The following is a 27996-nucleotide window of genomic DNA, read 5'->3' as shown; positions in this document are numbered from 1 at the left end:
GCAAGCTGCAGAACCCCCAACCACCAGGAGCTAACAGAGCCCTGAAGCCACTGTGAGTGGGCTTTTCTCGTCTGCAGCACAGTAGGCTCACGTGCTTCCTCTAGTCAGGGTGAAAGGAGAAGTTGCAGTCTAGAGCTAAGACGTGCTGAGACCATCCAGCCAGTCTGCCCATTCCTTTTCCTTCCAGCTGACACCATCATGTTGCCCCAGATATTCACTTTAAGCCTCATACTACTTTTCACAGGTGAGTCGGTGGGCTGGGGGTGTGGAAGCCCGGAGAAAAGGGCAGGGGAGAAGGGTAGGAGGTGGAGCAGAGGAGGGAGGTAGATGTGCATCTGCCTTGGGGCTTTGTTGAAGGGCTATGAGTTAACCAGTGAGCAGCAAACCAGGGTGAAATCTTAATCCAAAGAATTTGCTAAGCAACTAAGAATTACAAAATCTGTGGCAAAGTGAACAAGGAAACATGAAGAGCAGAGTAGTGTGTCACATGCTACAATTTGTGTTTGAAGAAAAGAAAAAGAATGGGTGGATATGTGCACATAGGCCAGTGTATGTAAGTATAGCAACTGTGGTTTCCATAGAGTGGGGTGAGGCATGTGGGGAAGAGCTGGGAATCAGAGGTGAAAGGGAGAGTTAGTCCTTCTGTGTGTTACTTTGTGCTTTCTGGACAAAAAAAAAAAAAAACCATGTTCAATTATTGTGTTAAACTAATTTGAAAAGTGGAATAACAGTGAGAGAGAGAGAGAGAGAGAGAGAGAGAGAGAGAGAGAGAGAGGAGAGATTTTCTATCTGCTGTTTCATTCCCAAAATGTTTATGACAACCAGAACTGGGCAAGACTGAAGTCAGAAGTCAGGAACTCCATATACTTGAGCTATCATCTACTGTCTTCCGAGGCTCATTAAAATATTCTGTGAAATAGTACGAAATGTTGGAATAGACATATCCTAAATTTTAAAAACTAATCTCTGGAGGGTGGGAATATAGGGAATTTTTTGTTGTTGTTGCATATTGCTATAACCTAATTATAATGTCTTACATGTGTAACCTACAAAATATTAGGCAGAATTCAATTATAAGAATTCCAGTGAGAAATAAACTCTTATTTTGTGAACCAGTGGGCATTTTTTCCTAGAATAGCTCCAAAAGTTACAGCCCAGTACCAAATATGTTTAGGTAGTGAATCCTCTCACTTTTCCTTTAAGGGTGACCTTGAATGCATTTGGCAACATGATTTTAATGCCACTATCTCAGAGATAATTTTGTTTTTAAGTGGCATGATTTAGTACTTGATTGGGTATTCTTCAATTCTGTGGTTTCACCTGGGTAAGTGGTTCTTACTCAGTCACTAGGCTGTCATCAATTTATGACAGAGAATCACTGCTTGGAATTTTTTGTCTGTCTGTTTAGGTGAGGACAGATTCAAAAGCCCATAGTAGCCCAATTCCTGCTAAAAGTGTTATAAACTCATTTTCTAAAAATTGATTTCTGAATAGTTTACTAGACTTCTGCCTTCAAGTCAGCAATGCTTTAAATAAAATATTAGCTCTGCTTTTTAGGTGATCTTATTTGCAATAACAATTTAAAAATTATAATAATTAAAAGTTTGAAATTTAAATGCAATAGAATTTATTTTTTAAAACAAATGTCAGTGGATACAGTGAATGAATCTAGGCTAGGAGCCTGGGGCCCTAGAGAAGGAGGCAGACTTTTCACTGCAAGGCCTTTGGTGCTGTCTTCATTTTAAAAAGCCACACACGTGGCCAACGCCATGGCGCAGTAGGTTAGTTCTCCACCTGCGGCGCCAGTATCCCATATGGTCTCCAGTTCTAGTCCCAGCTGCTTCTCTTCCAATCCAGTTATCTGCTGTGGCCTGGGAAAGCAGTAGAGGATGGCCCAAGTCCTTGGGCCCCTGTACACTTGTGGGAGACTGAGAAGAAGCACCTGGCTCCTGGCTTTGGATCGGTGCATCTCTGGCTGTTGCGGTGATTTGGGGAGTGAACCAACAGAAGGAAGACCTTTCTGTCTCTCCCTCTGCCTGTAACTCTACCTCTCAAATAAATAAATAATCTTAAAAAAAAAGCCACATGTATCTATTACCTATTATAAAAGTAGTAACAGTAGATGTCTGGCAAATACAGAGCAAAATACACATTCGTGTTTTCACATAACTGTCATTTGTTTCAAACTTAGTGGAAAGCCATTTGACCATATTCATCAAAAGGCTGAAAAGACTCCTGCCCTTTGTCCTGGTGATTTTCCTCTTAGACATCTATCTGGTAGACATCCTAAACACAGAAAACTGTTATGTAGAAAAGTTTTTTGATGTTATTTCCAGTGGTAAAAATCACAAACAACCTGAGTATCCTACAGAATAATATGTTGTTTTATTTACAAATATATCCATTAAACAGTCAAAAAATACTTTAGGAAAATAATGGGACCTCATTCTCTGTTTATCTTCTCTTTATTGCAGGTGCTGTAGTTTCTTATACGCAAGTGAGTGGAGTGGTGGGTTGGCCGGTCACACTACCCTGCACCTATTCAGTAACAAATGGAGCGGTCACATCCATGTGCTGGGGTAGAGGGGCATGTCCTACATCTCGGTGCTCAGAGCAGCTCATCTGGACTGATGGATCCCGTGTCACCTTTCAGAAGGACATGCGTTACAAGCTAAAGGGGGATATTTTGCAAGGGAATGTGTCTTTGACCATAGAGAATGGTAATGAGGCTGACAGTGGCCTCTATTGTTGCCGTATTGAGCACTGGGGATGGTTCAATGATAGGAAGATCACCCTATCATTGGAGGTTAAACCAGGTAAGCTTATCTTCTTTACACTGATATTTTGTGTGGGTTAACTGAATTTTCTGTTACGGAGTAATTTTCTTTTTTCCTTTTATAGGGTAAAAGGAAGTTCCTATAATCCCATTTTCCAATAAACTCTGGCTCTTGGGAAATAGAGTAACTTTTACTTGTGTGGATGCAATTGTAAAAGCAACCTTGATCCGAGGCCAATGGCTAGGATCAGCAAATAACCTCCTAAAGCAGGACTTCAAGCAAGCTATTTGTCCATGAGATAGCATTCACTGTTCCAGAGGGAAATATAGTAAAAATTTTTATCAAGCTGCATTTGTTCAACTTAAAGAATGGCCCCCTTTCCTTGAGATTCTATCTCACAAGAATGTTACAATGTCCTTGTATAACATGTTAAGACCACAATGGGATTCACACATGAAAAATAGGCAATATAAAGTATTACTCTGTAGATAAATCATTCAGGTTTAATAGTTGTTGACCGAACTTTGTTGAGCATATATATTGTATAAGTATGTAATTCAACCACCTCTCCTGGCCCTATGGAGGATTTTTTTAAGTATATCACATCATTGCACAAAAATTTATCCTTTAAAAATGTAAATGACCTTCTATGAAAAGATTTGCATTCTAAGAACTGTTCACTAGTGGCTTTTAAGATGTTCACCAGACAAAAATACCTACATTTTCCATGTTGATGTGGATATCCTAATTCTCTCTGTTTGATGAAGAGTAGGTTCTTGAGGATTTCCTGGTTTCTGCTATTGTTTCTTAATCAATCTCTTTCTATAAAGGCCTTCTATTGACACTAGAAGCCAATACTTATGGCCTTAATAACCTGCTTCTTGTTTTTCCTTCTCTTTTTCTAATTAACAGGAACATTATTTTGCAACCTATTGGCTTTTGGACTTGGTTTATTTCCTGTTAAAGACAGGAAAGAAAGATGAGGTTAACTCTGATGGAGCTGACTCTGGGGAAACTATGTCTGGGAGGGAATTTAGGGAAACCAGAAGAGGCTGGTGGTGTCATGTGCTATGCACACATGTTGGGGGTGGCTTGTGGAGAAGAGTAAGAGAGTTATGTCTGCACACTTCATGGAGCTGTGAAGTGACATTACCAACCCAGCTGAATTTTAAAAAGTGGCATGGAAATTAATTAGTAGAAGACTTCCATAGTGCTTAGAAATTTTTTATAGGTGAATATTTATGAAATGATTTTGTATCCATTTGGAAAGAAGGTCCAATCAGATTAAGTAACTAAGCACAAGTGTCTCTCTGCCTTGCTCCCCAATGACCAACTCTTTGCTTAAGTTTTCTTGCACTTTTCCAATGCCAAGCTCACTCTTCAACTCTCTTAGCTCCTTCCAACTTTATAGTTCCCCAGCTTTCTGGGGAAAATGCTCCTTTGGAAGAAAAGTTCATGAGTTGATGAAATTTCATCATCCTTTATTCTTCCCATTATGATCCATTGATCAGAACTTTTGCATGCTAGCTTTTCCCTGTAGATCAGATTTTAAACTGTTGAGGGAGAAGATTGAATTGTACCCAAATCTCTGACTACACATTAGAACTATAATGAATAAACTATAGCCTCAGGACCAGATCAGCTTATATAACGAGCCCATTAAAATTTCAATAAATAAGTTTTATTGGAACACAGCCACCCTCACTCATTTACATATTGTCCATGACTACTTTCAGATAGAGTTGAGAGTTGCCTCTGAAATCACAGGCCTACAAGCTTAAAACATTTATTAATGGCCCTGTATAGCTAAGTTTACTAACTTGTACTTTAACTAATGCCTTGTACCTAACAGGTACTCATAATAATAATTTTTCTCTTTAAGACAAATACTGACCAGATCCCAAATTAAATTTTATCCCTCAAAAGAAGAGTTTTCAAACCCACTTCCAGGGAACTGAGGTTTTACTTTATAATTAGTAGAGTGGAGATTTAAGAAACGTTATAGGAAAGATATGTGCCTGCTTAGAGAGAAGTACATGTTTACTCATTTACTCTTGATCCAGCCCATCATTGGCTCTGCTTTTGTAGTCTTAGTGTTTCTCTCTCTCTCCCTCTCTCTCTCTCTCTCTTTCTCTCTCTGTTTCTGTCTCTCTCTTTCCTCTCTGAATAATTCTCAGACCTCAATAGCTGTTTGGATTCCTCTAGCTCTTTTGAACTTGGAAGAGGTTATTAGCTCTTATGAATTTGTAAATGGTCTCAGTGGGAAGGAACCCTAGAAGGGCTTGCCCACCTTCTAACTCTGCAACAAATCCTTTGTGGTGGCCTTACCTGTGATTGGCATGGGTTAGTGGGTGGGAGTTAATGCTCTGCTAGGATGCAGGTCCCTGGGGAATGTACCTCAGGACTGACTGAATTGAACTGTCTGTATCTGGTCCACACACCAGAGTTACAAGTCTTAGTCCCTGAGAGCCTACAGGGCAGCTCCTGCACTAACACTCTCTCTTATTTCACAGATGTTTGTGAGGACGCACAAGATATGCATGACTGGTTTTTAGAAAGTGCTTCAACACAAGTAGGAGGTTTCTGTTCTGGCCTCCTGAATATGGATGTGTCAGGGCAACTGCTTCCTTTTTTATGAGCAGGTTTCCAAAGCCCTCCTTTGTCTAGTTGGCCAATGGCAAAGAACAAGAGAGTTCAGGAGAGACAATTTGCCTGGGGAGTCTCTATCGAGTGCTGGGCTACAATTCCAGCATGAAGCTCTGTTTCTTGCCGCTTGATTGATCTTCTCTTTCATGTTGATTTCTAGCTCCAGCTGAGGATACAAGTGTTCCAACATCACCTAGGATCTCTACCTCTGCTTATCCAACACCAGCACCCACTCAGAATCACAAACCAGGTAAAACAAATATCTTTCTGAGCTCAGAAGCCTTCTGATGCAAAGCTGTAGGCCATGCAGGGCATCCTGTCAAGGCAGTGGTGTCATCTCTGTAAAGGTCCTTACCTGGGCTCAGTGTGTGGGCCTCACAGGGTCTGTGATCCTCCTCGTTTCCCAAGTCATTATTTGTATGCATTAGTATTTTCAGAGTGAGGGCGTCCATCACATTTCATCAGACTCTCAGAGGGACTCCATATTAGCTAAAAACAGATGGACTCCTGAGGTAGAATACCCACCAGGGTTCTGGATCTCACCCAAGTGGCTACAGATGTACAATGAAAGTGTAGGGAATGTTAGAGAGTAAGGATCCGGTTAATGATATTCTGTCCTCCCAAGGAGGTCTGAAGAGAGACCATTTAATCTGCTCTGAAGTGGGACCCAGGACTAGAGGATAAGAGTTCAGTGATAACCTTTACTATTTCCTATATAGCGGGTACCATGCTATAATGCTTTAAAATATTGAGGCTGGCACTATGGCATAGAAGTTTGAGCCTCCATGTGCAAAGTTGGCATCCCATTTGGGCACCAGTTCAAGTGTGGTTGCTCCACTTCCAATCTAGTTTCCTGCTACTGTGCCTGGGAAAGTACTTGGGCCCCTGTATCCATGTTGGAGACCCAGAGGAAGCTCCTGGATCCAGGTTTCAGCCTGGCCCAGACCCAGCAGATGTGGCCACGTGGGAGTAAACCAGAAGAAGAGGAGTAAGCCAGCAGACGGAAGATTGATTCTCTCTTTCCCTTTCTCTCTCTCTCTCTTCTTTCTTCTCTAAATAACACTCAGACCTTCAATAGCTGTTTGGATTCTGTTAGCACTTCTGATCTTGGAAGAGGTTATTAGTTCTTATGAATTTGTAAATGGTCTCAGTGGGAAGGAACCCTAGAAGGGCTTGCCCACCTTCTAACTCTGCAACAAATCCTTTGTGGTGGCCTTACCTGTGATTGGCATGGGTTAGTGGGTGGGAGTTAATGCTCTGCTAGGATGCAGGTCCCTGGGGAATGTACCTCAGGACTGACTGAATTGAACTGTCTGTATCTGGTCCACACACCAGAGTTACAAGTCTTAGTCATTTATCCCTGAGAGCCTACAGGGCAGCTCCTGCACTAACACTCTCTCTTATTTCACAGATGTTTGTGAGGACGCACAAGATATGCATGACTGGTTTTTAGAAAGTGCTTCAACACAAGTAGGAGGTTTCTGTTCTGGCCTCCTGAATATGGATGTGTCAGGGCAACTGCTTCCTTTTTTATGAGCAGGTTTCCAAAGCCCTCCTTTGTCTAGTTGGCCAATGGCAAAGAACAAGAGAGTTCAGGAGAGACAATTTGCCTGGGGAGTCTCTATCGAGTGCTGGGCTACAATTCCAGCATGAAGCTCTGTTTCTTGCCGCTTGATTGATCTTCTCTTTCATGTTGATTTCCAACTCCAGCTGAGGATACAAGTGTTCCAACATCACCTAGGGTCTCTACCTCTGCTTATCCAACGCCAGCACCCACTCAGAACCACAAACCAGGTAAAACAAATATCTTTCTGAGCTCAGAAGCTTTCCGGTGCAAAGCTATAGGTCATGTAGGGCATTGTTTCAAGGCAGTGGTGTCATCTCTGTAAGGGTCCTTACCTGGGCTTAGTGTGTGGGCCTCACAGGGTCTGTGATCCTCCTCGTTTCCCAAGTCATTATTGGTATTTTCAGAGTGAGGGCGTCCATCACATTTCATCAGACTCTCAGAGGGACTCAATATTAGCTAAAAACAGATGGACTCCTGAGCTAGAATACCCACCAGGGTTCCACCCAAGTGGCTACAGATGTACAATGAAAGTGTAGGGAATGTCAGAGAGTAAGGATCTGGCTAATGATATTCTGTCCTCCCAAGGAGGTCTGAAGAGAGACCATTTAATCTGCTCTGAAGTGGGACCCAGGACTAGAGGATAAGAGTTCAGTGATAACCTTTACTATTTCCTATATAGCGGGTACCATGCTATAATGCTTTAAAATATTGAGGCCGGCACTATGGCATAGAAGTTCGAGCCTCCATGTGCAAAGTTGGCATCCCATTTGGGCACCATTTCAAGTGTCGGTTGCTCCACTTCCAATCTAGTTTCCTGCTACTGTGCCTGGGAAAGTACTTGGGCCTCTGTACCTATGTGCGAGACCCAGAGGAAGCTCCTGGATCCAGGTTTCACCTTGGCCCAGACCCAGCAAATGTGGCCATTTGGGGAGTAAACTAGCAGACAAAAGATTGATTCTCTCTCTGTTTCTGTCTCTCTCTTTCCTCTCTGAATAATTCTCAGACCTCAATAGCTATTTGGATTCCTCTAGCACTTCTGATCTTGGAAGAGGTTATTAGCTCTTATGAATTTGTAAATGGTCTCAGTGGGAAGGAACCTTAGAAGGGCTTGCCCACCTTCTAACTCTGCAACAAATCCTTTGTGGTGGCCTTACCTGTGATTGGCATGGGTTAGTGGGTGGGAGTTAATGCTCTGCTAGGATGCAGGTCCCTGGGGAATGTACCTCAGGACTGACTGAATTGAACTGTCTGTATCTGGTCCACACACCAGAGTTACAAGTCTTAGTCATTTATCCCTGAGAGCCTACAGGGCAGCTCCTGCACTAACACTCTCTCTTATTTCACAGATGTTTGTGAGGACGCACAAGATATGCATGACTGGTTTTTAGAAAGTGCTTCAACACAAGTAGGAGGTTTCTGTTCTGGCCTCCTGAATATGGATGTGTCAGGGCAACTGCTTCCTTTTTTATGAGCAGGTTTCCAAAGCCCTCCTTTGTCTAGTTGGCCAATGGCAAAGAACAAGAGAGTTCAGGAGAGACAATTTGCCTGGGGAGTCTCTATCGAGTGCTGGGCTACAATTCCAGCATGAAGCTCTGTTTCTTGCCGCTTGATTGATCTTCTCTTTCATGTTGATTTCCAACTCCAGCTGAGGATACAAGTGTTCCAACATCACCTAGGGTCTCTACCTCTGCTTATCCAACGCCAGCACCCACTCAGAACCACAAACCAGGTAAAACAAATATCTTTCTGAGCTCAGAAGCCTTCTGATGCAAAGCTGTAGGCCATGTAGGACATCGTGTCAAGGCAGTGGTGTCATCTCTGTAAGGGTCCTTACCTGGGCTCAGTGTGTGGGCCTCACAGGGTCTGTGATCCTCCTCGTTTCCCAAGTCATTATTTGTATGCATTAGTATTTTCAGAGTGAGGGCGTCCATCACATTTCATCAGACTCTCAGAGGGACTCCATATTAGCTAAAAACAGATGGACTCCTGAGGTAGAATACCCACCAGGGTTCCGGATCTCACCCAAGTGGCTACAGATGTACAATGAAAGTGTAGGGAATGTCAGAGAGTAAGGATCCGGTTAATGATATTCTGCGCTCCCAAGGAGGTCTGAAGAGAGACCATTTAATCTGCTCTGAAGTGGGACCCAGGACTGGAGAACAAGAGTTCAGTAATAACTTTTACTGTTTCCTATATAGTGGGCACCATGCTATAATGCTTTAAAATATTGGGTCTAGCATTGTGGCATAGAAGTTTGAGCCTCCATGTGCAAAGTTGGCATCCCATTTGGGCACCAGTTCAAGTGTGGTTGCTCCACTTCCAATCTAGTTTCCTGCTACTGTGCCTGGGAAAGTACTTGGGCCCCTGTATCCATGTTGGAGACCCAGAGGAAGCTCCTGGATCCAGGTTTCAGCCTGGCCCAGACCCAGCAGATATGGCCATTTGGGGAGCAAACCAGCAGATGGAAGATTGATCTCTCTCTCTCTCTTTTCTTACTTCTCTGTATCTCTGTCTTTCAAATCTGTGAAAAATATTATATCATTAATTCTTAGAATGATTATACCCATTTGATGCAGTCTTATTTTATTCTTGTGGGAACACAGAGTCCAGTGTTCATTGCTCAAAGTCATATAAGATAGAAAGTCCGGATTCAGTCTCTTGATTTGAATTTGAGGCTGGTGCCTTTAAATATTGGATCTTGCCTCCTATCATGAACTCTGAGTTTATGTCTGGGTAACTTTGTCCTGATCTGACATCCTCACTGAGAAAGACTTCATACAACAGGGCAGTCAGTGACTTACATAGTCTTGCTTCAAGGGTTCTTTAATGTAGTTATGTAGGGTAGAAGTTGCAAAAGATGCTATTTATACTGATGAAAATGTAAACATCAGATTTAAAGACTGCAGGGATTTAGAATGTATATGTCTATTTATTTTTTTTTTTCAATTCAGCCCTCTTTGCAGTTGAGGACTAGATGCAGGCATCAGGGCTATACATAATCTAATCAAAGTTTTTATGAACACACGCCATTGGTTAACTTCTAACACCTCCTGAAACCCTTCGACCCTTGAAGTGGCTCTTGATTCTGAGTAACAGAAATGACATAGCTCTTAGCCAGAAATATCTGATGGAATATATTGATTTCCCTTGACTGCAACTGAACCATGTGTGTATTTAACCAGGGGAGATCTGAGGGGTTGTGCTATGAGCTGAGTTTGGAAGAGAGGGCTTTAGATTGTAACTTGGATTTTAGAGTCAGAAAAGTTTAGAAGAAAACTATCTTTGTTTTAGGCAGCTGAAAACACTGCAGAATCCATTAGACTTTCTCAATAAAACTCTTTAATATTGAGTTTGTGCTTGCTAAAGTAGATGGATGAATGGACCTGGTTTGGAGAAAATATATGTTACTGATTTCACTTAAAGCTGAAATTCAGAAGGAAAGTGTTGGTTTATATGTCCATATGACCTCCTAGAGGTGATATTAATGGAACCTTATTCTTAATCTGATAGTTTGCTAAGGAGCTTTGAGTTTGAGTTGAACTTTATAGTACAGGGTAATGAGCACTGTAGTTAATCTAACGCAGGGACATTTATCATTACATGCATCCCTCTCTGTGCTCCTTCTAGCTGCCTAAAATATTCATGGAACAATTGGATGTCAGATTATAAAAGCAAGGGAGAAAATAAAAAGATGTCACAGGATCCAAACCTGAAATAGAAGTTAAGCTCAAGAGGTTCTTTAGCATAGAACTAAACTGAATACTGACCGTCTGACTCTTTTGTGGCTGTCCTGGCTTTAGTTCTGAAAGAAAGCCACTTCCTCTAACAGATTTGAGCTCTAGAGGAAAGCAGTTCAGAATGTGAGAAGACAATGTGAGACTGTAGTGAGGAACGGTAACTAGGAAGACCAATTAGCTGCAATTAGGAAAGCCTAGGCTGGGAATTCTTCGGCAGACACCATCACTAACTTTCTCCAAAATTCCATGGTGCTTGAAAAGAAGGAAATCATGTAAAGTCCTTATAAAGAGGTGAATCCTCAACTCTGATGGTAGGGTGAGCCATTTGACCAAAAACAGAGGAGAGACTCCAGGACAGGAAAGGGGAATGTAGCCCTGTATTGGAGCATTCCTAATGGCAACTTTTTATTAAGAAGTAGAAGCTGAGTCAGACAACACAGGAAATCCTTCTTTAAAAATGAATGGCTAGAATGTAAGTGTAAAAGGAGCTGGGATCAAGTTCTACCAAGAATTTTGCTCTGAGGGTTGCAAATCATTACCAAGCCCAAGACACTGGAAATGTTGTCATCTTGAAGAGATCTTACTGAGTTAAATACCTTGAGTATCTGTTCTGTGTTGGTCAATAATCTGTGTCTCCTGAGAAAATGTGTGTGTAGTGTGGATTTGAATAAGGACAGGAAATCTGAAAGGAGGAGGAAGTCAGTAGAAGCTCCCAGGCCCTGTTCCCTGAAAGTGAAATGTCATTTGTATAAATACAATAGATGATTCGTTGAGTGTTACACATGGGATGTTGTTAGGCTTTATACATTTAGAGGAAACCAAGAAGGGTGGGAAAGGTAAAATATTCTCATATATTGAAAAAACTGTCTAAAATAATATAGAGATCACATTTACTTGTGATAATGAATTAACTTTTTAAAAAAATATTTATTTTATTTATTTGAAAGACAGAGCTACATAGAGAGATAGAGCCAGAGAGAGAGAGAAAGAGAGAGGTCTTCCATCTGCTGGTTCACTCCCCAAATGACTGCAACTACCAGAGCTGAGCTGATCTGAATCCAGGAGCCTGGAGCTTCTTCTTGGTCTCCCATTTGGGTTCAGGGGCCCAGAGACTTAGGCCATCTTCTACTGCTTCCCCAGATCATAGCAGAGAGCTGGATTGGAAGTGGAGCAGCTGGATCTTGAACCAGTGCCCATGGGATGCTGGCACTGCAGGCAATGGCTTTACCTGCTACGCCGCAGCACTGGCCCCTGAAGTAACTTGACAACAGTACAATGTCTAATGGCCAGCTCTAAATTAACTTCCAGTGGGCTAGAAATGAGTAGGTGGGAGCCTAGCCTCCAGAAGGCTAGGTGAATACACTGTGGGAAGTTGATGGTAATTCCTGATTTTATTTTAATCTTTGTTGTGGGTATGAATTTCCTCCATAAATGGGACATAGTTCTTCCACTCTTTTCATTCTAGTCACTACTTCATCTTCTTCAACTCAGCAAACAGAAATCCAGTCTACAACACTACAGGGAACAAGAACACAACCCACCAGCTCACCTTCCTTGTATTCTTGCCCAACAGGTAACTGTATTCTCTTTCCTAGATACTTGAGAGCATTCAAATATTGATAATCATGGACATTGTTGAGAGCACACATTTTGGGATACACATTTCTAACTTGAGTGTGGGCACTGTCCACTCAAATCAGCTGTGTGATTTATATAAACATCCACCCTTTCTGAGTCCATTTTATTATTTGTTAAATGCATATCATACCACTGGTATTGAAGAATGCTTCTGAGGAATAACTGAAATGGAGGACTTTGAACATAGTTTTAAGGATGAGGAGTAAGTTATAGATACTACTCAGGATATATAGAATCCATATGCCTGTGTGGTACAGGTAGTGTGTATGATTTGGGAACATCTATGTCCATATTAGTATATTTTTAAAAATCATATTACCCAGTCTTGACTCCAGGTCTATCACTGGGTTTAATCTTTTGGGCCAAGGCCTTAAGCCCATTAAAATCAGCCCTCTGGTGTAGATCAAACTGGTCCCAGGCTTCCTCCCTGTCCTTGACCCTAAATACAGTCAGGAGCTTCCCATGCTGCTTTATCAAACTTGTATTGACACGAGCATTCTGATAGGCTGCATCCTGCCTATTTGTGTTTATGTGCCCCGCAATAGTCATATATTGATACGTAATCCCAATGCAATACTATTAGCACCTAGGGCTTCTGGGAGGTGATTATGTCATGACAGTGGATTGCTCATGAATGTGCTTAGTGCCTTTATAGGAGTTTGCTTGCCCTTTCCTCCTCACCAGATATCTGGTCTGCTTGTGCCTTCATCTTGGACTTTGCAGCCTGCAGAACTATAAAAGCAATAAATTTCTGTTGTTTAGAAGTAACTCAGACTAAGGTATTTTGTTAAAGCAGCCTGAATGAGCTAGGGCAGATGGGCTGACATCCTGCCGTGGCCCCCCTAAACTGTCTCCAGGTTCTGGACAGGTCCCTTATGATATCTGCTCTTTAGAAATGTAGAACTGACTCCTCCTGATTAAGCTGGAGACAGGAGAACCCTGTCAGCTTTCCCAGATAACTCTCTGTCACCCGCAGAGGTGAGTTTTGGGAGTGTCACATGCTAAATCCTTTTGTGATGCAGAGCTGGCTGTGTCCTTGTGCCTGTGTTCATCCAAACCAGGTCCAGTCTTGCAGGACTCCTCCTGGGTATGACTCATCCTGCTCAGTCCTTGTGGGTCTGCATCTCCTTCTACCTGCTTTGGCCTACCTTTTGCTAATCATTCCTGGAAGCTGATTAATTTAAAATGGACTTGCGATGAAATTCACAGAAGGACCCATTCAGTTGGGATTAAATAACGGTGACATTTGGTTTTGAAAATGGAATCCGTGGTGGGAACTGTTTCTGGGCACAAAAACAAAATGAAAATAGATAAAAACACAAGGTAGCAGCAGTAGGAGCAGCTGCAACCCAGTCTTTCAGGGTATGTGGAGGAAGACAGTAGGAGTGGGAAATCATTCTCTAAAATATCATGTCAGGAAAACCTGGTCAACGTAGAGCTTTCCAGAGTGGAACAGACATCGGAGCAGCTGTGTCCCCAGGACTCATGTAAATGCTGCCATTTTGGCCGAACATTGGAGTCTCTTGGGCCAAGTCCTCACTGTGTTGATGTCAGCCCTCTGTTGGCTAAGACTTCATGGAAGCAAAGCATGCGAGGCCTGGAAGGTATTATTGTGGCTGTCATAGGACCTGCCACCCACCTTTGATAGATGTATGGGGCACAGCACTCATACACATTCTCATTTAATTCTTTCAAAGCAGCCCACCTTGATTGCCATTGTCAGGTTGGAGACACCATATAGATCTGCTTTGGAGACACACGGCTCCCCATTCAGCTGCCTCTGACTAGCTGCCTTTCCATGGACACGTTGTTGAACATCCCTCTCAGGATGATTAAAGTAAATAATACTTGGAAGGTGCATTGCACACGATCTCTTCCCCCTCTTCACTGCTCCTTTCCACATACAGACAGTAATAATAGCTGATATTTTTCTAACATGGTATCTAGTGCTTTACATGCATCATCTTATTTCATTGCAACTTTATATGTAAATTGTGTACCTTTTAAAAATTTAAAAACTATAGATATTTGAGAAGCAGAGGGAGAGAGAGAGAGAGAGAAAGAGAGAGAGAGACAGTGCCGATCTGCTAGTTTACTTTCCAAATGCCAGAGGCTGGGACTGGGCTTGGTTGAAGCTGGGAACTCAATCCTAGTATCCCATATGGGTGGCAGGAACCCAATCATTTGATCCATCCACCATGCTTCCCAGGATCTTCATGAGCAAGTAGCTGAAGTCAGGATCTGGAACCAGGTACCAAACTTGGGTAATATGATATGGGACAAGTGCACCTCTCTCTCTCTCTCTCTCTCTCTGACTAGCAGTAAGCATGCTAGTCAAGTTTAAAGAGAAGTAATGAAGACAGTACATGTGACAGATCAGGCAGGCATTGTGCTAAGAGAGCTGGGACAAGAGCAGATTAATCACTGGTTGAATTCCCACCTCTAAGTTTGGTACTAATAGTTTGTAGCTCGATGTTATCCCAGCAACAGATATACAGGGGTACTTTAAAAAGTTCATGTAAAATAGAATGAAAAGATACACATATTTTGGTAGAAAACTTTAAAAAGCCATGCATAGAAAAGATCCTCAACAAGTTCTGAAAAATGCATATTATGAAAAAATTATGCATGGATTTCAGAATTTTTGATCCAAAATAAGCTTTTTTTCCATGTACTTTTTGATGTAGCTGTGTGTCTGCCTTCATATATATGTACATATATACATATGCATGTATGCAAAGGAACTTGAGTATGAAGGTTACATTAATAATGGACATTGTCAGTACTGAACTCAAATTTTATTTGACTGAAGTCTATATTATTTTTATTTTATCAACCAGTCCTATTCTTGAAGGTTTTATTTAAGAACATAACATAAATCACAAACTGACCTTGGATTAGATATTGCCTGAATCTAGATATTACCTTTGATGCTGTATTAGGTAGTCTCAGAATGATTGAAATGTAAACACAGTAGTATACATTTTGGGGGATATCATTAGTCCAATTTTATTCATGTTGGGACTCCCTGGCTTTGTCAGTAGTTACGACATTTTGTAGAATATACTATGTACATTTGATGGGAGTGCAATGTATGTGGTAGTTTGCAGAAAAGGCTTTTTTTTTTAACTTTTATTTAATGAATATAAATTTCCAAAGTACAGCTTATGGATTACAATGGCTTCCCCCCCATAACGTCCCTCCCACCTGCAACCCTCCCCTTTCCCACTCCCTCTCCCCTTCCATTCACATCAAGAATCATTTTCAATTCTCTTTATATACAGAAGATCAGTTTAGCATACATTAAGTAAAGATTTCAACAGTTTGCTCCCACACAGAAACATAAAGTGAAAAATAATAGATGATTTTTTAAATGATGATGAAATCAGATCAGACCTATTGTCATGTTTAATCCCAGTGAGAGTCAAGTTGGGAATTGATAATTTCTTCTTTTTTTTTTTTTTTAACAGAAGATCAGTTTAGTATACATTAAGTAAAGATTTCAACAGTTTGCACCCCCATAGAAACACAAAGTGAAATATACTGTTTGAGTACTCGTTATAGCATTAAGCCTCAATGTACAGCACATTAAGGACAGAGATCCTACATGAGGAGTAAGTGCACAGTGACTCCTGTTGTTGACTTTACAAATTGACACTCCTGTCTATGGCATCAGTAATCTCCCTATGCACCAGTCATGAGTTTCCAAGGCTATGGAAGCCCCTTGAGTTCTCTGACTCTTATCTTGTTTAGACAAGGTCATAGTCAAAGTGGAGGTTCTCTCCTCCCTTCAGAGAAAGGTACCTCCTTCTTTGAAGACCTGTTCTTTCCACTGGGATCTCATTCACAGAGATCTTTCATTTAGGTTTTTTTTTTTTTTTTTTGCCAGAGTGTCTTGGCTTTCCATGCCTGAAATACTCTCATGGGCTTTTCAGCCAGATCCGAATGCCTTTAGGGCTGATTCTGAGGCCAGAGTGCTGTTTAGGACATCCGCCATTCTATGAGTCTGCTGAGTATCTCGCTTCCCATGTTGGATCACTCTCCCCTTTATTTATTCTATCGGTTAGTATTAGCAGGTACTGGACTTGTTTATGTGCTCCCTTTGACTCTTAGTCCCAGAAAAGGCTTTTGTATATTGCAAGCTTGTTTACCCACTCCCTGTCTGTTTCTTCTCATTAAAATGGGACTAAGGAACCAGTTTTTAGGATGGAAAATGCATAGAATATGGTGGATATTCAGCAAAAAGAAAATTCTGTATTTGATCTACAGTTGCCTGGAATGGTCAGCAGAATACATTATCTTTCTTTTTTAAAATATTTATATATTTATTTATTTGAAATGCAGTGTTACAGAGAGAAAAGGAGACACACACACACACACACACACACACACAGAGAGAGAGAAAGAGAGAGAGAGAGAGAGATCATGTATCCACTGGTTCATTCTTTAAATAGCTGCGACGTTCAGGGCTGGGCCAGGTCAAAACTAGGAGGCAGGAGCTTCATTTAGGTTCTGACGTAGATGCACGGGCCCAAGCACTTGGGCCATCTTCCATTGCTTTCCCAGGAACATTAACAGGGAGCTGGATTGGAAGTGGATCAGTGGGGAATTGAACTGGTACCCATATGGGATGCTGATGCAGGTGGCAACTTATGACACTACCATGCCAGAGCGTTATTCTCTCTTTCTTTCTTTTTTTTTTTTTAAGATTTTTATTTTATTTATTTTGAAAGGCAGAGTTACAGAGAGAAAGAGGAAGAGAGAGGGGTCTTCCATCTGCTGGTTTACTCCCCAAATGGCTGGGCCAGGACAATGCCAGGAGCTAAGAGCTTCATCTGGGCCTTTCATGTGGGTGCAGAGGCCAGTGCAAATGGGTCATCCTCCACTGCTTTCCCAGTTGCTTTAGCAGGGAGCTGCACTGGAAGTGGAACAGCCGAGACTTGTAGCTTAACCTGCTGAATGACAGCGCCAGCCCCCACATTGTCTATTTCAAGATAGGTGAACACTTCCAAAACTTTGAGGGTTCAGAACTCTAAGAATATTATGTCTTATACTGAATAAAATCCTAGTCACTATATGATATAAGATATATTGGTCTTGTGGCTAATATATTTTCTAAAGTACTTCTAGACACATTGGCATATAATATACAAGTTATGTGTCACCTATCTTGGATAGCATGGTACATTTTACCCATATTCTAAAGGTAAAGGCAATGTAATGTCCATTCTGAATTGGGTGGTTCTGCTCTTTGGATATGTGTATGGCCTTGGAGTTCTCCTCTATGACTTTTTAGCTGCCATGAAAATGTTGATTACCTTTAAGAGGCTTTCTTAAGCTGGTTCCATGAGTGGACCTCTATGATTCCCATAAAATTGTAGGTAAAACCTCCTGTGTACATGGCTTTTTTTTCCATGAAGAATAAAAGGGGTCTATTTTCAAAGAGCCCATTACAAAAAGGTTGCAAAACACAACTTTACTGGATAAATTAATAAAATGTTAATAACTTGGTATGGCTTTTGAAATGCACGCAGCTTTTGATCATATTATAATTCAACTTTTCATTCATCACCAGAAGGCAAAGTGAATATATTTAGTGTCTGCAGTAAAAATTCAATATTTTTGTAATTCTAATTAATTTTTCTTCTTGTTGAGCAGATGGGAATGGCACCATGACACAGTCTTCAGATGGCCTTTGGCATAACAATCAAACTGTAAGCATACTCTTGCCTATTTTATTAGCCAGATTACTTGTACATCCTCCTGGAAGCAAGTTGCATTTTAAAACTATTTCTGTAAGACTATCCCACAGATTGATATCTTCTCTACTTAAAAGAAATGAATTTGCTTTTACAAAGGATAATTTTGAAAGTTCATTTAGGTGAACTTGTTTGCTAGAAATGCCCAGTAAATGCTATTTTACTGAATCAATCTCTCTCTCTCTCTCTCTCTCTCGCGCGCTCTCTCTCTCTCTCACACACACACACACACACACACACACTACTCAGACGATCCTTTGGTGAACATGTAGAAAAAGAGTATGAGCTGTTGAAGGAGTACAAGTTAACGTTACACTCCAAGGAGGGCCTCAATTATTTTTAGAGAAACAACATGTTTGAATCAGTGGGATATAGTAGAAGTCATTTTAAACATAAATATGATGCAGGTGAAAGTATGCTTATATCAAGGTAGACTCTAAATCCTTTTCTCTGACAACAGCCATTCTATATAGAAACATCTTTTTATTTGACAGGTAGAGTTATAGACAGTGAGAGAGATACAGAGAGAAAGGTCTTCCTTCTGTTGGTTGACCCTCCAAATGGCCGCTACGGCTGGTGCTGCATGGATCTGAAGCCAGGAACCAGGTGGTGCTTCTTCCTGGTCTCCCATGCGGGTGCAGGGGCCCAAGCACTTGGGCCATCCTCCACTGTCCTCCTGGGCCACAGCAGAGAGCTGGACTGGAAGAGGTGCAGCCGGGACTAGAACCTGGTGCCCATATGGGATGCCAGCACCACCGGCGGAGGATTAACTAAGTGAGCCACGGCGCCGGCCCATATAGAAACATTTTTTAAAAATATTTGTTTATTTCTTTAAAAGGTTGGATTAGAGAGACAGAAAAATACATCTTTTATCTGCTGCTTCACTTGCCAAATGGCTGCAATGACCAGGGCTAAAACAGAAGCCTAAAACTCCATCTGGATTTCCATTGTGGGTGGCAGGGAACCCAATACTTGGGCTAACTTCTGCTAATTTACCAAGCACGTTGGCAGGGAACTGGATGGGGAGTGGAGCGGCTGGGACTTGAACTGGTTCTCATATGAGATACTGGTGTTGCAAACAGTGGCTAACCTGATATACTACAATGCCAGCCCCTCTCTATAGAAACTTTGAGGCCACTGTTGATTTTTTTTCATGTGTAAATCTTGCCACATGATGACTTATTAAAGTATTAAGACTTAACTTTGGTTCTGTGAGTTGTTCTTATAATTTTCTCACAATATTCTTGAGAAAAAGCTGAGCGGCCATAGTCTTAAGCTTATCAGAGTCTCATCTTTACAAATTATTGAGACAACTTTATGAATAGGACCCTTTTTTTGGCTGAGAAATAATTTTCCTTTCAGTATGAGCAAGTAGCTCTTAGAGGCAACACCAAAAGAAATTATTAGAATAATCCTTCTGATAGCAGTTGTGAGAAATGATAACATGGCCATTATAAGAGAAATTTAAAAGGCTCAGGCGTGGTGGGGCTGTTTAGGGCAGGGCCAAAAGTCCTTTCACTGGACCTTAGTGACAATGAGAATATTACCACATAGGGGTGATATCAATAATTTTTGGAAGATTGATTTTTATTTATTTTAAAGGCAGAGTTACAGAGAGAAAGGAGAGAGAGAGAAGGAGAGGAGGGAGAGAGAGAGGGAGAGGGAGAGGGGAGAGAGAGAGAGAGAGAGAGAATTCTTCCATCCACTGGTTCACTCCCTAAATGGCCACAATGGCCAGGGCTGGGCCAGGACAATTCTAGGAGCCAGGAGCTTCTTCCAGGTCTCCCACATGGGTGCAGGGGCCAAGCACTTGGGTCATCTTCTGCTTCTTTCCGAAGTGCATTGGCATGGAGCTGGATTGGAAGTAGAGCAGCCAGGACTTGAATCAGTGCTAATATGGGATGCCAGCATTGCAGGCACAGGCTTAACCTGCTGAATGGACAATGCTGGCCCCAATCCTGGACCATAAAAGGGGGAAAAAAAAAAGAGTGTCACCGCAGGGAACCTGCTGACTTGGGAAGGTGTGGGTCACCATGTATTTTTAGGTGAGAATAGCAACTTCTACAATAGAATATATACTGTAGTATACATAGAATTTAGTAGTTGTTTCCATTAAATAACCCCTGAAGGATAAAATTCTAGAGAGTATATAAAGCAAAATGGTAATAGAGCTTGTTTCTGGATATTAAGGTTATGGTTGATTTTGGTTTTGCTTTTTTATGCTTAGCTGCGCATTCTAAAATGAATATGCAGTGTTAATGCATTGTAATTTAACAATAAAAGCAAAGCTTCCCTCCAAAAACACATCTTCCATCCATCTACTCACTCCCCACTTTGGTAAGGAAATAACACAGTTTTCTCCTCCTAGATATGGGCTATGACCCCTCTAGGTAATTAATGGCTCAGATGTCATTACCCTCCTCTATATTCTTAATAGTGTTCCTCAGGAAGTACCTGAAAGTACCTTACCCAAGAACTTTTCTGATTCTGCTGTTTACAGACACTGAAACAGAAACTGAGAGAGGCTAAATAACTTATCCATGTCATGCTGCTGCTAAGCAGAGGAGGTGGGATTCTGACTTCACAGTTTAGTTCTTGCCTGCTGGAAGAGACTTGATCCTCTAGTTCTCTACTTCCTTTCCGTTAAAATACCTGCTCTGTGGGATGACTTGGGGGTCAGAACTGAGCTATGAAAAAGTTCTAGTGTGAACCCTGACATGTTTTAGTCATGTTCCGGGAGGTAGCGATTGCTTAGGATGTGCACTAGGAGGTTTAAAAACAATTCTGTGTTCTTGCCTGATTGCACGGCCTTAACTTGTTCATCAGCACCATGTGTGGGAGAAGCTGCTTTGCAGTCTATGTAGGCAGACATAGAGAGCATCTCGAATTACAGTTTACAAAACAAGTAATGGCTGTAGTCAAATTCACGAGTTGAGCACATTTAGATATCTTTAGATCAAGTCAACATATATGAACAAAAATTGTTTCTATTCTTTTTTATTATCATAGGAGGACATATTTAATGGAAATAGCTGGTTGATTTCTGAACTAGATGTAATTTACATACATTATGTATAAACCCATTTTAAGCATACAGTTTTTAGTTTTGACAAATGTATCCACCTATGTAAATACCACTCTAAGGAGGATATAAAACATTTTTATCACCCTAGAATATGTTTTGAATTTCAGATTGTCTCAGAATTTCACAATACAGTCATAACCTCAGATTATTTAGTTTTACCCTCACATTCCAGAAGTAGCCAAGGGCCAATAAAGATAAATGTGTCTGGATAGGTTAATCTAGGGGATGTTTTCCATTCATAATTCTAACAAGGTACTTCTTCCATCTGCTGATGTTTTCTTAGCAAGCATTCCCAGCACAAAATCCATGGATGACCACCACGAAGGGAATCTATATTGGAATCTTTGCTTCTGCCTTGGTGTTGCTTGCTGTTTTTGTTGTCATGCTCATCAAAAGTAAGTCATTTCAAGACTGTTCCTAAGGGACTTGAGTGCCTGGATTCAAATATCCCATATGCAACATGATTGTGATTTTTATTAGCTCCTCCATGTCCCAAAATTCTCATCTGTAAAATGCACTTGGCACTATAGCACTGTCTACCGCAAGGGGGGATATGAGGTTTAAGTGCATTAGCACCTCCAGCGTACTGAGCGTGGTGTTTGGCACACGGTACATGCACAGCAATCTTAAACTGTTATTATTGTAATAGAAAACAGCTTCTGTAATACTCTCTGTAAATCTCATGGAGCTTATGTTTGAGAGGAGTTCTTGCTTAACACCATTTTTTTCTTAACTGTGTTGTTCTTCATTTTTCAATTATAGGCCTTCTAAGGAGAAAAACTAAATTTAAATTCCCCATAGGAGAAATTAAATTGTTATCCCTCCCTGTTGCTGAGGACTGGTTCCAGGACACTCCCTCCCCTTTCTCCTCTGGATACCCAAATCCAAGGATGCTGAAGTCCCTTATAGAACATGGAATTGTATTCACAAACAACCTATGCACAGCCTTTCATATACTTTAAATCATATACAGATTATTTATAATACCCAGTACAATGTAAAAGCTATACAAAGAGCTGTTATACCATTTTGCTTAGAGATTAAGAGCAAGAAAAATATCTGTATGTGTTGAGTACATGCACGTTTTCTGTTTCTGAATATTTTTTTTCTTGTAAGATTGGGTTGAGTCCATGGGTGTTGAGCCCATGGATACTGAGGGCTGACTACACTAAGAAACAAGTTGGGAAGGGTTAGATGGCAACAAAGCACTGTAATATGTGAGATTTGTTCTCTTTCTAGGATCCAATATTTGGCCCTAAGGGGTGATGGTGCTGAAAATGGTACAACAGCCATTTAGCAGAGGAGGCAAATGAGACAGTGCAAGGGGGAACTGGTCACAGGACTGAGTCTAGAGCAAAGGGCTTCAGAAGGCAGCCACTTGGGCTCTATGTCCGCCTTCTGCCAGTTGTGCGTGTGTGTTTCTCTCAGTATAACCTGCCCCTGTGAGAGAATCCCAGTCATCTATTTTGCAAGACCTCAATTTTGAATCCATTATTAGATTTTATGTGTCTGCGCAGAGGAGAGTTAACAAATCTAGGAAATTCTCAGCATGTTAGTCAGTATAACTATTAAGACAATGGAAAGATTTTTTTAAAAAGGTGGATGGGACAACTTTTGACCTAGCGGTTAAGACACCTGCATCCCACATCAGAGTGCCTGAGTTTCATTGCTGGCTCTCGCTCCTAACTCCAGATTCCTGATGCCGATCCTGGGAAGCAGCAGGTGATGACTCTAATAACTGGGTTCCTGCCACCCACTTGGGACACCTGAACTGAGTACCCAGTTCCTGGCCAGGCCAATGCAATACAAGTGAACCAATGGATGAGAGAGTTTCCTCTCTCTCTCCCTCTCAAATAAATTTTAAAAAATTTAAATAAAAGAAATTGTGAAAAATGCCTCAAACACATTTCCCCCCTTAGCTAAACCAATTCTCTAATCCCCCTTTAAGGGAAGGGATGACTGATGGTGTAAAGTCTGGCAAAGTTGGGCGTTGATAGAGGTGCCCATAGAATGACCTTACTTCCTGGTTATCCCAGGACAGCCCTGGTTCATGGCTGCTCGCTGGCAACCCATCAGAAAACTCCTGGGCTTTTCCACTTATTTTTTAAATGAAAAGTGATTTAGCAACAGTATTAAAGTAAGTTAGGGCATGTGGCAAGTGCCCCAGACCTTAATGAAAATGAGGTGGTGAGCAGTGAAAGGCCTGTTTGAGTGCTCCATACTCACAAAGGGAAAATGGAAGGAGTTAGAGGTTACTGGGGAAGGGCCCAGGTAAGAAGAGGAATGATACACTTGGCTGGAAGCTGTCCGAACACTGGCTGACATGTTTAATGTTCTCTTTAATTCCCCCTTCCCCATGCAGAGTATTTCTACATTAAAAAGAAAATGCAACCACTAAGGTAAGCTTGAGAAGGTTTGTGTCAAAGCCTTCTGATGTTCCTATTCTAGTAAAGAAAAGGATAATGTTTTCTGTCCTGCTCCTCTTTTTCTCCTCAACTTTCTATTTTATATCCTGGATCTTCAAAATCTAGTTTAATGAGCACCTCTATTGTTAGCCCTACTTTCCATTGAAATGTTTAGCTTTCTGTGTTTCCCAGAATTTTAGCAAAACTGGTCTAGAAAGAGCACCTAATCCTAACCCACTAGAACAAGAGAGCTGAATAGTAAATTTTTGCTTGATGGAACTGAACTTGCAGTGAGTTGCTTTGGTTTGTTCTTTCATTTCAGTCATGTCCCTTTTTATTGAGCATTTGCTGAGTGCTTATTATAGTCCAAAGAATTGAACAAACAGAAAGCACATAAGCAAATAAATGGGGTCCTTTTAGGGGCTTCTAGACAACCATCATATTATAAAGCAGGGCAATGGGCTGTCTGAATTCCAAGCAAATACAAGACTTGGAGGAAGAGAATGTCTGGCCGAAGGGGCAGGAAGGCACTGAGGAGGGCAAGTGTCTCCAGCTGCCCCAGCTTCTGTCACTCCCTGCTGCTCCGTTCCGAGCTCGTACCACTCATTTAGGAGTTGTCTGGCCTTGTAGGCGCTTGGACTTACTGTATTTGTGAAGATATTTCAGTCCACCCTGCTGCCCCGATAAAACGTAAGACCCCTTTACTCTGTCTGTGCTCCAGTGCTTGCAGTGGTAGGGGATGGCTACTTCGTTCTAAGGCCAGCCAGTGTGCTTCATTTGGTTCAGGCTGAGCATGAACACATGACGTTTTTGAATCAAGATCCACCCCTCGTAGGTCGCCATCCGTTTTTGTTAGTTCTTCATCATTGGCTATTTATACACAGACTCTCCTGTATCTGAGTTAATTACATGAGCCAATCCATAGAACATGGCTCCAGCAGGTCCAGGATATTGTAATTGTTCAGTGTGGCTTGGCTTTTATTATTGCAACCATGCCCTTAGCAGCAATAAAAACTTTGAGACATCACTGCAATTATTTTCATTTTAGAGATTAGAAAATAGGTTCAGAAATGTGAGGTGACGTCTAAGGTCACAAAACACATCCTATAAAGGACTCTATCTTGAAGATCCAGGCTCATAAACAGTTTTGACGAACAGCTCCTGAGGGTGGGAAGGAAATGCTCCTCATAGGTAGAAAGGCGTGGAACAGCATCCTCTTAGTTCTTTAATTTCTGCCCCTGTGGTAACTTACTATTTTTTATTTTAAAAAGTTTGCTTTTTATTACTCCATTACAAAGTAAAATATTGGGGAAAATGTAAACTTTTGAAAAAATAAGCTGCTTAACATACGTGCGTTCCCTCACGACATTATCTTCCTGGCACTTACATCAGTTGTGCCACACTGACTCATTTGAGTTTATTGACACCTAAGTGAGTGCTTTCACATGTGTGTGGCTGACGTGTTCCAGGCCCACAGAGTGGCTTGGTCTCTACGTCTCTTTAGATATGTTCAGTGGGGCGTGCTCTTGGGTAATAGAGCAAGTCACCATAAATAAATGCCAGAACATCAGTTATAACACACTGTCTAACACTAGCTGGTGTTTCGTCTGTTTTCTGCCCTTATACCTCCTTGATTGCTCCAGAATCCAAATGTCAGTTCCCTCTGGCCGCCCTGAGCAGCAGGAAATGCCCAACAAGCTCCTGAAGCAGTCGCAGTAAAGTACATCCTGTAACTTGGCGTGAGAGGCAGACACACAGAATACCGAAAGCGCTATGCAAAAATTAATCCTTAGTCTCCAACGCCTGACCCTTTGGTACACTTGGCAGATGTGAGTTTATGTGTTCTGACTGCAACTGGGGATGAGTATTTGGCACAGTGGTTAAGATGCTGCTGGAGATGCCTTCAGCCCCTGTCAGGGTACCTGATTTGAGTCCTGGCTCCTCTCATGCTGCTCCCTGTTACTGTGCACCCTGGGAGGCAGCAGCAATGGCTCAGGTACTTTAGCCCTTTCCATCCTCATGGGAGACCCAGGTTAAGTTCCTAGTTCCTGGCTTTGGATTGGCCCATCCCTGGCTGCTGCAGCATTTGGGGAGTGAACCACTGGATGAAAATTGATTTCTCTCTCTCTCTCTTCTCCCTCTTTCTGTCTCTCTCTCTCCCCCTCCCTCTCTTTCTCTTTCCTTCTCTCCCCTCCTTCTCATTCAAATAAAATTAAAATACATAAAGAAAAATTTGAAAAGTTAACCTAATCCTAGCTTTTGAAATTTGACCCACCAAGATTCATTTTTTAGCACCATGGCCCAACATACACTTTTTTTCTTAAAGATTTATTTATTTATTTGAAAGTCAGAGTTACACACAGTGAGAGGTGGAGAGAGAGAGAGAGAGAGAGAGAGAGAGAGAGAGAGAGATTTTCTTCTATCCGATGGTTCACTCCCCAATTGGCCACAACAGCCAGGAGCTTCTTCCGGGTCTCCCACATGAGTGCAGGGGCCCAAGGACCTGGGCTATCTTCTACTGCTTTCCCAGGCCATAGCAGAGAGCTGGATTGGAAGAAGAGCAGCCGGGACTAGAACCGGTGCCCATATGGGATGCCGGTGTTTCAGGCCAGGGCGTTAACCCGCTGTACCCCCAGCGTACACTTTTGAAACAGTACTATTTTCCTGCATTCTTATTTTTCTAGTCTATATTAAACACAGGATGTATAGCGCCGAGTGGGTTTAATAGCATTGCAAAGGGTCACAATGTATAGCAAGAAAAGCTCTGGTCAGTAAGTTCTTAGCCATAGTTGAAAATAAGCACCTTGATTTAGTAACTCAGTTTGATGTCAGATATCTGTTTTTAGATCTTCTATTTTTATATTCTCTTATATGAGTCTCCCAAAGGAGAACAGTCTGAGACTTTTGAGTACTTCTTAGTTTGTTTATACGCTTATAAAACAGATTTTTACTGCAACTTAATACTCAGGGCCACACTGCTCACAACCCCAGAAAGTGCAATTTTGTTCATAGTCTGTATGAATGGGGCTCCTAGAAATGCAGATAATCACTCTTGCCTGATCATAAACGTATGCACTGTGGTCTGGTTTTTCCTTCCTCACGCTACTTTTCGACAATTCTTTCTGCAGTATGGTTTCATTTAATACCCCTCAAACTGGAGCTCCACAAACTGCAAATAAAGTGCGAGTCCGAGCAGAAGACAATATCTACATTATTGAGGATAATCTTTATGTTATGGAATAAGACCTGGCGCAGCTCTCCAATGTGGCATGGTGATTACAGAAGACACTTACCAGATGTCACCATGCTGGATACCCGTTAACTCCAGGACCATTTTTCTGTGTCAGTTTCATTCGACATTCCAACATGTCAGCCACAGGGCCTGGGAGACCCTAACTGAAAACTGTGTATTGTCAATGTCATTGTTAATTCAGTGCTAATTTGTATACTAAAACTGTCTCAATCTTTCTGGTCATTGCAGAGTTCTCTCTCAAACAAGAACATTTTTGAGTTATTTGTTCCCTCTAGACCCCGTGACTCATGTATCCATCAAAGAAAATGGTAACTGGAAGCACAGGAAATGATTGCCCTGGTCCCCAAAATGATCAAGAGGAGGGGACTAGAACTTAAAAATCAGAAAATCCAATTTGAGATTCATTTTGGAAGCATTTGTTGATTACTTTTTTTATTGTAATATCAAATGTTGCAATATCAAATGTCCTTCAAGGGTTTCAAATCACAGGAGAGCACATGTCTATTTTTCTGTAGGCCGGCAGGAGTTTAATTCACCATTACAGGTGTATCTACTTTCTTAACAGCCCTGGATGCGTTAAGCGCTTGATCCCTGGATCAGGACGCCTATTTTAACAATCAGATGACACTATAGTAGTGAGTATGGACAAAATAGATACCAAAGAAAGGAAATAATTGATGCTGTGATTTTACACATTTGTGCTGTTTCTACTACACTTGTACCACCTACTACATCTGCAGTGCGGTGTGGGTGATGCTGGGCCTGGCTGGGGGATTGCCTGCCTAGCCCATGCGGGAGGTTAGAAGGGCATGGCACGCCACGCCTTCCCCAGTGGCCTGACTGCCGGCAGGCAGCAGAGCCCCACGAGCATTTGCCCCACCCCGCTCCCTGTTGAAGGGTCTTGTAATTATCAATCAGGTAAACAGCTCCCAGGTGTGGGCCAGGCCCATTAGGACCACCTGGAAAGCTACGTAGCCCTCGTGACCTTCCAGCTGGTTGGAGAAGCTTATCGGCACCAATATCGGCTCTATCCTATAGAATTAGTGTTGCCCTGAATGAGCTACGCCCCCTCTGCCTGTCCTTTAAAAGGTGTGCGTGGTCGTTAATAAAGTGTACATGTTCACCAAAA

The 27996-nt window shown here is 41.7% G+C and overlaps 1 protein-coding gene across 8 annotated transcripts; it reads left to right on the top strand.

The window, feature by feature from the left end:
• Positions 1-59: 59 nt before the first annotated feature.
• On the top strand, positions 60-27996 carry HAVCR1 (hepatitis A virus cellular receptor 1). 8 transcript variants are annotated; one of them, XM_070076375.1, is made up of 10 exons: positions 64-244; positions 2475-2816; positions 5584-5673; positions 7134-7217; positions 8636-8719; positions 12193-12300; positions 18024-18079; positions 21493-21604; positions 23572-23608; positions 26743-27996. In XM_070076375.1, the coding sequence occupies exons 1-10, from the start codon at positions 199-201 to the stop codon at positions 26855-26857; spliced, it is 1074 nt and encodes a 357-aa protein (XP_069932476.1). In that variant the 5' UTR covers positions 64-198; the 3' UTR covers positions 26858-27996. The 8 variants fall into 8 exon arrangements, with proteins under 8 accessions (XP_008253537.2, XP_069932479.1, XP_069932476.1 ...); XM_070076377.1 differs by lacking the exon at positions 64-244 and adding an exon at positions 444-549; XM_070076380.1 differs by lacking the exon at positions 64-244 and adding an exon at positions 464-553.

This window comes from Oryctolagus cuniculus, chromosome 6 (assembly GCF_964237555.1).
Source record: "Oryctolagus cuniculus chromosome 6, mOryCun1.1, whole genome shotgun sequence".
NCBI classification, from domain to species: domain Eukaryota; kingdom Metazoa; phylum Chordata; class Mammalia; order Lagomorpha; family Leporidae; genus Oryctolagus; species Oryctolagus cuniculus.
This window is presented reverse-complemented; position numbering and strand designations above follow the sequence as displayed.

Excerpts from the sequence above, each read along its gene's own strand:
- HAVCR1 (XM_008255315.4), top strand. The coding sequence starts at position 199 with ATGTTGCCCCAGATATTCACTTTAAGCCTCATACTACTTTTCACAG. Across the intron at positions 5,674-7,133 it reads CACTCAGAATCACAAACCAG|CTGAGGATACAAGTGTTCCA; the intron begins GTAAAACAAATA and ends TTCCAACTCCAG. Across the intron at positions 12,301-18,023 it reads CTTGTATTCTTGCCCAACAG|ATGGGAATGGCACCATGACA; the intron begins GTAACTGTATTC and ends CTTGTTGAGCAG.